The sequence below is a fragment of the Pollachius pollachius genome (assembly GCF_949987615.1).
Source record: "Pollachius pollachius genome assembly, chromosome: 2".
Lineage (NCBI taxonomy): Eukaryota > Metazoa > Chordata > Actinopteri > Gadiformes > Gadidae > Pollachius > Pollachius pollachius.
In genome coordinates, this window is record NC_136935.1 from 29870280 (window position 1) to 29882779 (window position 12500).

General features: G+C 48.4%; 1 protein-coding gene across 1 annotated transcript in view; it reads right to left on the reverse strand.

Annotated features, from left to right (window-relative positions):
- Positions 1 to 4327: 4327 nt before the first annotated feature.
- The window catches only part of adgrl3.1 (adhesion G protein-coupled receptor L3.1), a gene marked incomplete at its 3' end in the record, with an annotated part of 102323 nt that continues 94150 nt past the window's right edge, over positions 4328 to 12500 (reverse strand). The window contains exons 19-24 of the mRNA XM_079730908.1: positions 12179 to 12358; positions 10370 to 10463; positions 7709 to 7837; positions 6789 to 6806; positions 5858 to 6160; positions 4328 to 4998 (exon numbers count right to left, since the gene is read on the reverse strand). Of these exons, the coding sequence (XP_079587034.1) occupies positions 4328 to 4998; positions 5858 to 6160; positions 6789 to 6806; positions 7709 to 7837; positions 10370 to 10463; positions 12179 to 12358 (1395 nt within the window). The remainder of the gene's footprint in view (positions 4999 to 5857; positions 6161 to 6788; positions 6807 to 7708; positions 7838 to 10369; positions 10464 to 12178; positions 12359 to 12500) is intronic.

Here is a 12500-nt window from a genome sequence, read left to right on the forward strand (position 1 = left end):
GCGACTCACAATAAGTGCAACTATGTCCTAGTATACAAACATAGAACATAACATGACCACCATCTACTGGCTACTAGTGAACTCTGATGCACACGCATGCCTTAAGTTCAGAGCAGGACAGGGCGTCTGAGATGGCCCAATGTGAGTGAACCCCCCCCCCCCCCCTCCTCATCAGCAGCAGGGACCAACTGCATCCCTGATCATATCTCTGTGCCGTCATGTCCTCGTCTGGGGGGGAAAGGATGGCCCGATCGCCTTTATTGCATCACGTTCCTTTTGTGGTTTCAATTACTTAGTCAACAGAGTTTGATGCAACGCTGCAACAACACCACGCACCATCAGCACTGTGTACATGTAGGCTACGAGCTCGGCGTCACCGCCTGCCGCCGCCGTTCCAGTCATTAAAGGCTCCTTGTAGCCGCTGCTTATGGGTGCCTCATACGCCTTTCTTCATATGGGCCCCATGGGGGCCCACCACAATGATACATAATAAATAAAAACGACAGCACTAACCCATTGATTCCTTGTCCCAGCGTCCCCCATCCGACGTGTCTCTGGCTTTGGTTTGTAGAGAGAGAGAGAGAGAGAGAGAGAGAGAGAGAGAGAGAGAGAGAGAGAGAGAGAGAGAGAGAGAGAGAGAGAGAGAGAGAGAGAAGAGAGAGAGAGACAGACAGAGAGAGGCAGAGAGTGAGAAAGAAGAAGAGAGAGAAGGAGACAGACAGAGAGAAAGAGAGAGACAGAGAGAGAGAGAGAGAGAGAAAGAGAACAAAAGAGAGAGAGACAGAGACAGAGAGAGACAGAGATGGAGAGAGAGAGAGAGGGAGAGAGAGAGAGAGAGAGAGAGAGAGAGAGAGACCGAGAGTGAGAGAGAAAGAAAAAGAGAGAGAGGGAGAGAAAGAGAATTAAAGTAAAAGAGAGAGACGTCTGTCTGTCTGTGTTGCAGACACACAGAACAGTCCCTTGAAGGAGGGAAACAGGGGGAGTAGGGAAGATAACACAGCCAGGCAGCACTAACCGATCAGAACACTCCAGCAGAGATATGACCCACATAGAGCGACGCTCGTTTAATCAGCCTGCGCCTGGCAGGCATGGTGGAGAAGGATGAGGGAGGGAGGGAGAGAGAGGGAGAGAGAGAGAGAGAGAGGGAGAGAGAGGGAGAGATGGGATGGGAGGGAGAGAGCGGGAGAGAAACGGGATGGGAGGGTGGATGTCAGATTCAGTTCGAACTGTTGAATAAATATATTTTTTTGTATTGCCGTCTACGGTTGTTCATTCCTTTCATCACTCATTCATCATTTTTCCCATCGGCCCTTCTACCTACTTTGCATTGTTTTAATTTCTGTATTTACTTTTTTACTTCAAACAGGCCTATAGATTTAAAGTAGATGGAAGTTCCTGCTAACCCAAATATAGTTTGAGGGTGTGTTTTCTGCCGTGCTGGGTAAGGGGAAATTAAACCCTTGCTAAAGTAAATATGTAGATTTCTCCCCCCTGCGTGGAGCACCTTGCATGGAGCCGGTCGGGATGTAAACGGTTCCTTTTAAAACGAGCAGTGCAAGCCCCTCTCATGTGCTAACGCATTACTGCTTAGTGTTGTATCATTAATAGGGACTGCTGTATGAGTGCACTTGCTGGAAATGCTTGCACCTCACCAACAGGATGATAAAAAGGTACTCATAAAAGAGCTACACTTACAACTGCTCTGGTGCTACGTTTGACCATTGGATTGTCTCCCCACACATTGAAAATAAATTTCAATTAACACAAAATCCAAATTCAATAGTAATTCATTTTCTAGAATAAATATACTATGAAAATGTTACCGACCCATCAAACATGGACAACACAGTTGAATGACTTTCAATGGTTGGGGTCACAGACATGCAAAAAAGCAATGTAGACCACTCCGGTCTACCAATAAGTCTCCGTTTAAGATTAGGCATCGATGCACACCGGCTCATTTTCCTCGTGGGTGACCAAACAACACCGCTCCTTTCCGTCTCGGGTTGAAATGAGTCCAAAGTCGAGAAACACGCGCCTATGTCAGTAATTTATTTGTTGGCAAACAACTTTTCACTGTTACAACAAATATTAGTTATGAGATCATTCAACTTGGAACCCATATCAAAAAGAATAAATAATTGTCAATAATAATTGTAATAATCATGATCATACGTTTTTTTGAAAAAAAAAGAAGATATTTTATTCTCAGTGTCACTTCATCTTAGTCCTGCCCGAAAACCAGACTCCATTCCTCCCAGCTTGTTTTGCTCTCTTTATACCAATAAATACATAAATAAATCATTTCTCTCCCCAGGACATGAAGGGGCCACGTGGGATATATGTGCAAGCTACACTTCAGACACTTGAGTTCCCCCCCCCCCCCCTTCCTAAATAAGTAAACATTGGCTTTCCATATTAGACAGTGCTGCTGTGCACACATTTTTCAAACATTCAACACACTCATACATACATACACACACACCAACACACCCACACACACACCCACGCACGGTGTAATCAGGGTATTTGACAGTCGAGAACCTACCCTCCTGAAATAACGTCCCTCTCTTATCTCTGCGAGAACGACGTGTCTAACTCTTCGTGTCATCATTATCAGCCGGAGGCGCTGTTCAACAAGACCTCCGCCCGCCCAGGCTGGGTGGAGTCTCATCCTTTGGAAGAATATTTGCCATAGTAGATATGGTACATATATCTTAGCTTCTATTCACAGGGTTTTCCACTTTGTTAAGCTCTTCCTTTATCTTGTGCTCTGGCTCCACGTAGGCCCCAGTGTCGCTGTGTGGATCCTCAAACGATGGAGGTGCTATATTCAGTAAGCAATTAAATTCCCTCTACCTGGAAAGCCAAAAGCGGCATTTCCATGGTAACTGTGTGTTTTCTCAAAGAGTATCCCTCTTTAAAACCCAAAATGCATCCCCTTCATTATCTTCCCTGTAGTTTGTAATCTAAAGAGTGGCAAAAACATATTCATTCGCAATTTACTTAAAAAAAATATAAAGTGAAAGTGGTGTCGCTATTAAAAGGAACTAAACAAAATAAGTAGAAGGTATACATGTGTTTTAAGTGGTGCTTTCTGTCTGCGAATCGTAGAAATAAGTACACAATGGAGAGTTCCTTTGCTCGTTCTATGGACTTGTTGTGAACAATCGAACATTGGACATATCAAATCTCTTCTGCAAAACAAATTCCTCACCCGGAGTTAAAAACAAACAAAATAAAAGAGAACAAAACAAAAAACATGACTTGGTCATATGCAATATCTGTATCCGTATTCTGTACAATACATAGAAATTGTGATTATCTCATAATCCTTTGATAATTGAAAAAACGTTACAGAAGAAAGAAGAAACATAAACCGCTTTGTATTTTATCTTTTTTACTTGGGTCCATTGTCACATGATCTTCGGCCAAGGGGTTCAGTAAAATACACAGTGGCCGCAGTTACTACATTGCAGGAATGTAACAGTGGCCCAGACACCAGCCCAGGTCCGCAGAGACAAACGGGTACAGAGTCTAGAACATCGGTGTTTGATATGGGTTTAGTTCGGTTGTCAAACAAAAGAGTTTGTAGGATGAGTGTTCGAGAAGAAATATCATACATACTCCACTTGATTCGCACATAGTGGGGTGGGCTGCCTCTCTGGGGCCAGTTCAGTATTCAGTCTTAGGTTGCACCCTTTGGAAAGGAAGTGACATCATCCCAGTGACATTTCATATGACGGAGGGAGAACGTAGACACGTTGAGCCTGGGGCCGTTTGCCTGTAGTAGTAGTAGTAGTAGTAGTAGTAGAAGAAGAAGAAGGGGTGGACACTATGAACTGTGGTCTACTAGAAGTTCATGTTCAGACCGCTGACGATACGCTCAAAGCCACGGTTCCAATGTTGAAGTAACAAGTGAGGGTTTTAAAATTACAGATCCCTCCCCCTGATGTGTCTTTTCTCACGGCCGGTTTGAAGGGAGGCTTTCACACATTTCTCTCCAAACTACCCAGTCAGGAGCAACAACCTCTTGGGGTCCGACTGCGGGGGCCCTCCTCGCTCCGACCTGCACTGTCCCGTCCACCGCATCAGGAACCCAGGAGAAATACACACACAGTAGGTCCAGACCCAGTCCTCTTGGCAAGACCGGGTCCATCCCCCGAAAACACAAGCCCAAGGTCACCGGAGGTCTGGGAGCGGGGGGGAGGGGGGGGGGCCGGCGATGGGGTACGGGACTGCTGGGAGGGGGGGGGGGGGGGGGGGGCGTGTGATGAGGAGAGGGGGAACGGGGGTAGGAGGAGGGATAGCAGTCTCCTGACGGGCTCTATAGACTGGTGACCAGGTGCGCGGGGTCCACGGGGGGCTCCTCCGGTGACGAATCCGAATCCTCCTTGTTGGCGGGCACCATGTAGCGGTCACTGCCGCCGCGGCCCATGTGGTAGTAGCTCTGCAGCTCGTGCAGGTGGTGGCGGGAGCCCAGGTTGGGCATGCTCTTGTAGTAGACGTCGTCCAGCTCCGGGGCCGTGGCGCTCTTGCAGGGCTGCAGCTCCCCCGAGCCGGCCTCCTCCTCGCCGTCCGTCAGGCCGTTGGCGGGCGCGTCGGGCAGCTCCGTGAGCACGGGCATGCTGGTGTACAGCGAGTCTCTGTGGCCGGGCGAGTGGGCGTGCTCCTCGCCGTGTTCGTTGGGCAGCAGGGGGAAGAAGCTCTCGCCCGTCTCCTGGGGGATGCGGCGGGGCCGGGCGAAGCTGTGCGGCGGCGGCGGCGGCGGCGGCGGCGGGTGGCTGTCCGGGGGCGGGGGCCGCGGGGGCAGCAGCGGGGCGTTGGACTCCTCCCGGATGATCTCCAGGCCCAGGGCCTCGTCGTGGGGGAAGGCGGCCGGGTCGTCCAGCGCCATCGGCCCGCCGTCCTCCTTACTGCTGCACATGCCGCCGCTGCCGCCGCTACTGCTGCTGCTGCTGCCACTGCTGCTGCTGCTGCCGCCGCCCACCATGCCTCCTGGGACACACACACACACACACACACACACACACACACACTCAGGTCAGCAGGGTCCGAAGGGCGGGGGGCAAGGGGGACATGCAGGGAAGCTGCACCCATGCCCACATGCGACGGAGCAGGGTGGATTTGATGGCCAGGGATGCAAAGCAAGGGCTGAAGGCTGCACTGTATCAGCTGGCCTGAGATACTGCAAGGTCTTGGTTTAAGTTTTTCAAAGTTTTACTTTCTTTAAAGGAAGTGTTTTGCAAGGGTAAGCAGCCTATTTGGTTTGCCTCCCCTTTGTATCCTGTTTTCCAGACGGGTGTTTTTGCAATGTATTTTTGTGTAAGACTGTATTTTTATCTCATGAATTGAAATAATAAGAGAAGCATTATGGATTTTATGCTTATTATTATTTTGGCCTTGACCTTTGTGCCTAGTTTGTGTCAAAGGAATTCCTATACAACATAAATACCTAGTTTAAATTCTGCTTATCTGTGTTTTTGTTCATCATAATCCCGAATTTCATCATGGGTGCAAGCTATTGCTGATTCAGTATATAAAGGTGTGGTTGTGCCATTAAGGGTCCTAACATTAAACGCCCTGATATTACCAGGTGTACCAAATGTCACAAACACCTAACTTTAGCGGCCATAACATTAGCGGCCATAACGTTAACAGACCTAACATATGCGGCCCGGATATTACCAGGCGTACCAAATGTCACAAACACCTAACATTAACGGTGTAAACATTAGTGGCCATAACATTAGCATTGGTCATGTCATTTGCAGAAACAGCATTAGTTAGTCGTAACGTTATCAGCCCTAACATTGTTAAGATGAGTGACGGTGACTTTTCCAGAGGGGACACTAACCTCCGTTGGCCAGGCTGCTGTTGACCAGCTTGTTCATGAGGTTGTGGCTGCGTTCGGTGGTTGAGCGCTCGTGGTTGTTCAAGTAGGATGGGATGTAGTTGGAGGTCAGCTCCTTCAGGATCTTCTTCTCCAGGGTGGTCTCCTTGTGGTTGCCGTGGGTACCGTAGCCCCCGCTGCGGTCCAGGATCTGGACACAGTCGCTCAGGTACTCACTGCTGGCCATGCTGTAGTTGTTGGCGTGGTGACCATTGAGAGGCAGCGTATCCATGACGCTCGAGTCCCTCACGTTGTTCAGCACGCTCTCTAGGAGGGGCGCAGTGGAGAGGCGGTTAGTGATGGACGCCGTGAACGCAGTCTGAGATATCTCACAAAAACACTAATGAATGTTTATGAGGGAGAACAGTTTTTGGGTAGAGGATGGAAAAGTTGTGACTCATGCTTTATGCATCCTGCATTTAATTAAAACAGAAGAAATACTTAATTTTCTAATTTGCCGCTGACACCAAAGACAAAGTGATGAATTCACAAATAGAGATATTCACAAATAGTGACAGAGAGAAGTGTTAATCACACAAATGTAATTAGCTAAATTCAACCCCTTTTGACAATATGTTAAAATTGTGTATCCACTGTATTTTAGTTAATTTGAAATGTCAATAGAGTTCATTTAAATAATAAGCTTATTTTTAAGGAAATGACAGTGGCAGCCTGACAATGGCATAAACGTAACTTAAGGTACTTAAAAATATAACTCCACTAATGAATAGCCAGTTTCCTGTTGGCCGTGGCAGGCGGCCAAACAAAGGCGAGTTTCTCCTTTTGGATTGGTTTGACATGCTCTCTGGCAAAGAGCTCAGGTGTCAGAGGCAACTAAAGTCAATGTTAAATTCATTCTAAAAGTAAGTATTAATAATATTAGCTCAGTCCGTACTTGTGTCTCGGTATGGTGCTACAGGCCCGGCATGATGGAGAACAGAGAAAAAAGAGACACACAAAACACACACATCATGAGAAAAACACATTTCAACCACTGCTACACACACAGGATTATTGGGGACTTTTAAAGCCACAGCGAACAGGAACATTGTGTTGTTCTTATACGGGTAACCCGTAGCCATCCATTTTAACATGGTGAGTTTAAAGAGACATTAATATTAACGACTAAAAACAACCAAACATGCACCCTCTTTAACATCCTGTCTTAAAACATATTCTACATGCATACGCATGCCAAAGAAGCAGATCGCAAATGGTACGCAGGGAAAAGAATAAACGTGTCCACGTGCGCGGAACATAAAGCAGTCAAGCAAGCGTCTCATGGCTCCCCAGCGAGACGCAAACGGAGACCTTGCAACTCTCGGGCCGTTAATTACATCCACGTGGTGGATCTGCATGTGAACGTGGTCACCGCTGGGGATAAATCACCCAGCAGGATCCCAGGCCTGCTGCGGGCCAGGCATTGAAACACACGAAGGACCGGCCGTTGATCGCGTCAGCAGGGAGCCATGAAAACAAATAATCACTTGCGGCAGACATGCAAAACAAGTTGAGTTTTAAAATGTATATGAAATAAATGCATCCCTGAAGAAAACATCTGGAATCAAAACGAGGATGGGATATGTTTCTACACATAGGTCTGATGAAACTGGCATTCAGAAAGAAAAAGAATGAACACAGGTAAAAATAGACAGACACGCAATTAAACCAAAATAAATAAAAAGCAAATCCCATCCCATCCATGATGTAGAAGATCTTGTGATTTCTATATACAAATAAATACATACAATAAAAAATTCATTCAAAACAAAAAAAACAAAAAAAAGAGAGGTATAGTAGGAATGTTGAGCACACCTTGAGTGTTGTACATGCCCACGGCCGGGTGGTTATACACTGCAGAGTCCCCCAGGAGAGTGTTATAAGGATGGTTAGTGCCATGGGAACGAAGGAGAGCATTAGTTATAAGATGATTAGCCATGGCCCCTGGTGCAGGCAGATACAGAGAGAGAGGGAGGGAGGGAGAGAGAGAGAGAGAGAGGAGAGAGAGAGAGAGAGAGAGAGAGAAAGAGATTAAGAGAGAGAGAGTGAGAGAGAGTGAGAGAGAGAGTGAGAGAGAGTGAGAGAGAGAGATACAAAGAGAGAGAGTGAGAGAGATAAAGAGAGAGAGAGAGCGAGAGAGAGAGAGAGAGACAAAGAGAGAGAGAGAGAGATACAAAAGAGAGAGAGAGATACAAGAGAGAGAGAGAGACAGAGAGATACAAAGAGAGAGAGAGATACAAAGAGAGAGAGTGAGATAGAGAGATACAAAGAGAGAGAGAGATACAAAGAGAGAGAGAGAGAGAGAGAGAGAGAGAGAAAGAGTAGAACAGCCAAATCCAAGTAGGTAGGTGAGGTAGATAGAAAGTGTGGAGGTAAGCAAGAGAGAGAATGAGAGAGAGGAGAGAGAGAGAGAGAGAGAGAGAGAGAGAGAGAGAGAGAGAGAGAAAGAGAGAGAGAGAGAGAGAGAGTGAGTGAGTGTGTGGAAGGAAGAGAGAGAAAGAGAGAGGGGACATGTAAATCAACCAAGCCAACACAGTCCAAATTGAGAGGCCAGTGAAAAGTAGACTCTTAATGGTACCACACTTAATCAGGAGAGCACGATAGAGAGAGAGAGAGAGAGAGAGAGAGAGAGAGAGAGAGAGAGAGAGAGGAGAGAGAGAGAGAGAGAGAGAGAGAGAGAGAGAGAGAGAGAGAGAGAGAGAGAGGCAGGGGGGCAGAAGGAGAGAACGGTGAGAATAGAGATAGTGAGTAGTGGAGCGTGTTTGAGCAGACATGCGCGACTAAAAGCTGGTTTATGGTGAAACAGGCTACACACAAGCCAAGGTAAAAGACCATGGGTGCACTCTGTCAGTACTTGTGGAGCCTAGTCCTCCTTGACTAACCCCATCACTAATCCCCAAATGCTCTCTACAGGACTTTACATTTATCTGGCACTGCTCCCTCTATGAGAGGGCGGTGTGGTTATTAACAAAAGACTGAAGCCCACCAAGGTACGTGTGTGCGATGTATTTTATCATTTCGCATCCCAGACACCCAGGTACAGTGCAGCAAAGATATGCTAGTAAATGCTAGTAGTTTTCACCAAAAATATTAGTATTTTATTTTCTCTCTCAGCAGACTAATAAAACAGCCTCCAATCCATTTCATGTAATTTGTTCCCTCCAATTATATCAGCCAAGTCTGATGGCTTGCCTTGCTGCAGTATAACGGCACAATACAACGTGAGAGAAGTAAGGGGGTGGGTGAGGGTGGGGTTGTGGGGGGTGGGCACGCCTCACTAAGTGTGTGATAATTCAGGCATCGACACACAGCGTGCCTCTGTTAGCATCAATCTGTCATGCTAACAGCTTATTAGCTGCCCTAAAGCAAGCCAGGGACACACCCCAATTTGGAGTCGGAGGGGATTGCGCAGTGTGTGCACGTGTGTGTGTGCGCGCATGTGCGTGTGTGTGTGCGCATCGATGTCAATTAAAGCGTCGCACCGCGTCACCCACACCAAACGAACGGTATATGCGGCTTCGGACTGTGTTCGCTGCGTCGGTGAGAGAGAGAGATGTGAACGTGGGGGTGTGCGTGTGTGTCGGACATCGGCTCATGGCGTCTCTCAACGTTTATTGTTCCACGTCCTCGTGACACTCTTCTGTATTTACATTAAATTAATTGTTGTCAATGTCAAACGTTACTTCAATTTGGATGGCTAACACTGAATAGCTCAAGCCGCCCCGCCCAATGACCTGTTAGTGTAAAGGCGAAGAGGGAGAGAACAGGATTAAACTAGCGGTATTCGCTGATGCCATTAGCTTGTTTAGGGATAATGCTAACAAGATGATGTGTTAAGATTTGGCCACGACTGCCCTACATTCTTGGTCCTTTTGGAGAATTGAAATACGTGAGACGTCAGTCCGTGTTTAGCTATCCCGCCTTGATTACCATAAACAAACTGAGTGTGCGCCGACTGATGGAGTCAAAAGTAGACTATACAACTTAATCCAGAGTGACATTACAAATAGTGGAGCAGGAATCCAGGGAAAGTGTTCTACTCTGAAGTCCTAAACTGAAACAGCCCGTTTCTCTGGGACGTGCTGGAAGAGAACAGGAACCATGGTGCCAAACAGGAATTGATGAAAGCTCCCTGCAGTTTGTCCCAGATTAAGTGTTTTAAAGACCAAACACTGCCTGACGTTTCATTGTGACAAAAGCTCCTTTATCACTCCCCCCCACCCACCGACAGACACAAACACCTCCCGGTAGATGTGTTTTGAAGTCATGTGCAGAAAAAGCCCCAAAATTATTTGCATCATATCCTCCTGGTAACTGTCCTAAAAATACTACGCCTAAACTACTAATAACCCTCCCAGAGGCTCAGACTGACGACGATTGAGGTGTAGCCGTGTGCGATCGTGTGGTGTGCGGTCTAACGCAGCAACCCAATTGGTTGACAAGCGGGTGAGCGGCGTGGCGGTAACCCCGGGTTACCTCTGTTGAGCGTGGCCGAGCTGTTGATGTCTCCGGTGATGAAGGAGGACTCCTGCTTCCTCACCGTGTCGTTCCACATCCGCCTGATACGACTCTGTGAGTGGAGGAGCAACAGGCAGGGATGGAGAGAGAGGTGAGAGGGGGAGGAGAGGGGGGAGAGGGGGGAGAGGAGGAGCAACAGGCAGGGAGGGAGAGAGAGGTGAGAGGGGGAGGAGAGGGGGGAGAGGGGGGAGAGGAGGAGCAACAGGCAGGGAGGGAGCGAGAGGTGAGAGGGGGAGGAGAGGGGGGAGAGGGGGGAGAGGAGGAGCAACAGGCAGGGAGGGAGAGAGAGGTGAGAGGGGGAGGAGAGGGGGGAGAGGGGGGAGAGGAGGAGCAACAGGCAGGGAGGGAGAGAGAGAGAGGTGAGAGGGGGAGGAGAGGGTGGAGAGGGGGAGGGGAGGAGCAACAGGTAGGGATAGAGAGAGAGGTGAGAGGGGGAGGAGAGGGGGGAGGGGGGGAGGGGAGGAACAACAGGCAGGGAGGGAGAGAGAGGTGAGAGGGGGAGGAGAGGGGGGAGAGGGAAGGGGAGAGAGATGGGATGAAAGAAAAAGGAGGGAGAGAGGAGAGAAGGGGAAGGAGAGAAAAAAGACGAAGTGGTGTGGTAGGGAGAATGATAACAAAGGAACGGAGGGAAAGGTAAAAAAGGAAAGGAAGGAAGCAAGGTAAGGAATGAGGAAGGAAACGGTGGGGGAGGAGGGGGGAGATGAGGAAAGCCAAATTAAACAGGAGGTGTGCAGAAAGAGGGCAGAATAGTGCAGGTGAATTCGTAGAGGATAAAAAAGGGCGGGACCAGTAGAAGAAATAGAGAGGAGGAGGAGGAGTGGCTTGTCAATGTCGGCGCTTTATTCGATTGGTCGCTTCTATTGAAAGAAATCAGATGATGTCATCATAGTAAATCATGAATGTATGGGGGCTTGAGCAGGGGGTTGAGGCAGCCTCACTTTCAACTGAGGCATAAGAACATACATCCAACTCCCAAAGAGGACATTTGAACCGAGAGAACACCAAGCTAGTCCCCCACTTTACAGTTTTGAAAACAGCTTCCTTGCCAACTCCTAGTTGAGACTTTCTTCCCGTGGGGCGGGGGGCTATGTCGCTGCCCAGGCTTTCACTCTCCTGCACAAAGCACTCCATATTAGGGTGACTTTTGTTATCTTTTCTATGTTACCTGAACCTCAGCTCAGCTTATCCAGCTTGAAAGCATTTCCAGGCTGTACTGGTAACAGCGGGGTTCTGATGTTTATATTTTGTTATGATGAACTCTTATGCTATTGGCTCAATGGTTAGTTTAATGTCCTGGGTGGGTTTGTCGGCTACGGCGCCATTTTAAGGCGAGAGGGGGCGTGTCACGGCCCAGCCTTTCGTTCTCATCTCTCTAAAGATGCGTTCAATCGAGAGGTTTATCTGGGCCCTATGGTTGGCCCAGGAGTTTCTCCTCCTCTCGTTCTGTAGGGCCAGATGTCCTCACCCTTCAGTTGATCATGTTTTGTTTGGGTAAAGCTGCATCCCTTTATAAATATTTTTTCTTTGTTCCATCTGCAATGTGGTTCACGTGTCATTGTTTAGAGCTGATCCATATAGGGGCCGTATCACTCGTCTAAATCAAGGAGCCTTTCGGGATGTTTTTTCCTTTAAGCGGTTCTAAAGGGCCGTGTTGGCTTTGGGTTCTGCAGGGCGAGGCGCTATGAGGTCAGTTGAAAGTGAAGCGTTACCAGCCTAGCCCCTGAGTGGTCGGGGGGGGGGGTGTGTGTGTGCCGTGCTGGTCCTCACCTGAGAGTCGGCTGTGCTGTAGCGTCCAGGTGTGCAGGCAGGTAAGCTCACCTGAGAGCCAGTGGAGTAGCGGCCGGGGGTCCTGGAGGTGGTGGTCTTACTGGAGGAGGAGATGGATGTCTCCACGCTCTTGCCACTGCAGCAGTGAGTCCGCAGACACTTGCCGTACTCCTTCCGTACCTGCGGAGCAGAAAACGCCGGAGGAGCGGTAAGTAAGCGATTAAAGGGTCTCGTGGCACGCCATCACCGGTGACGCGTTCTGACCATGGCGTGATTTCTACTCAGTCCAAGGCTTTTCATTATCATTCTCGGCCGATTAGTA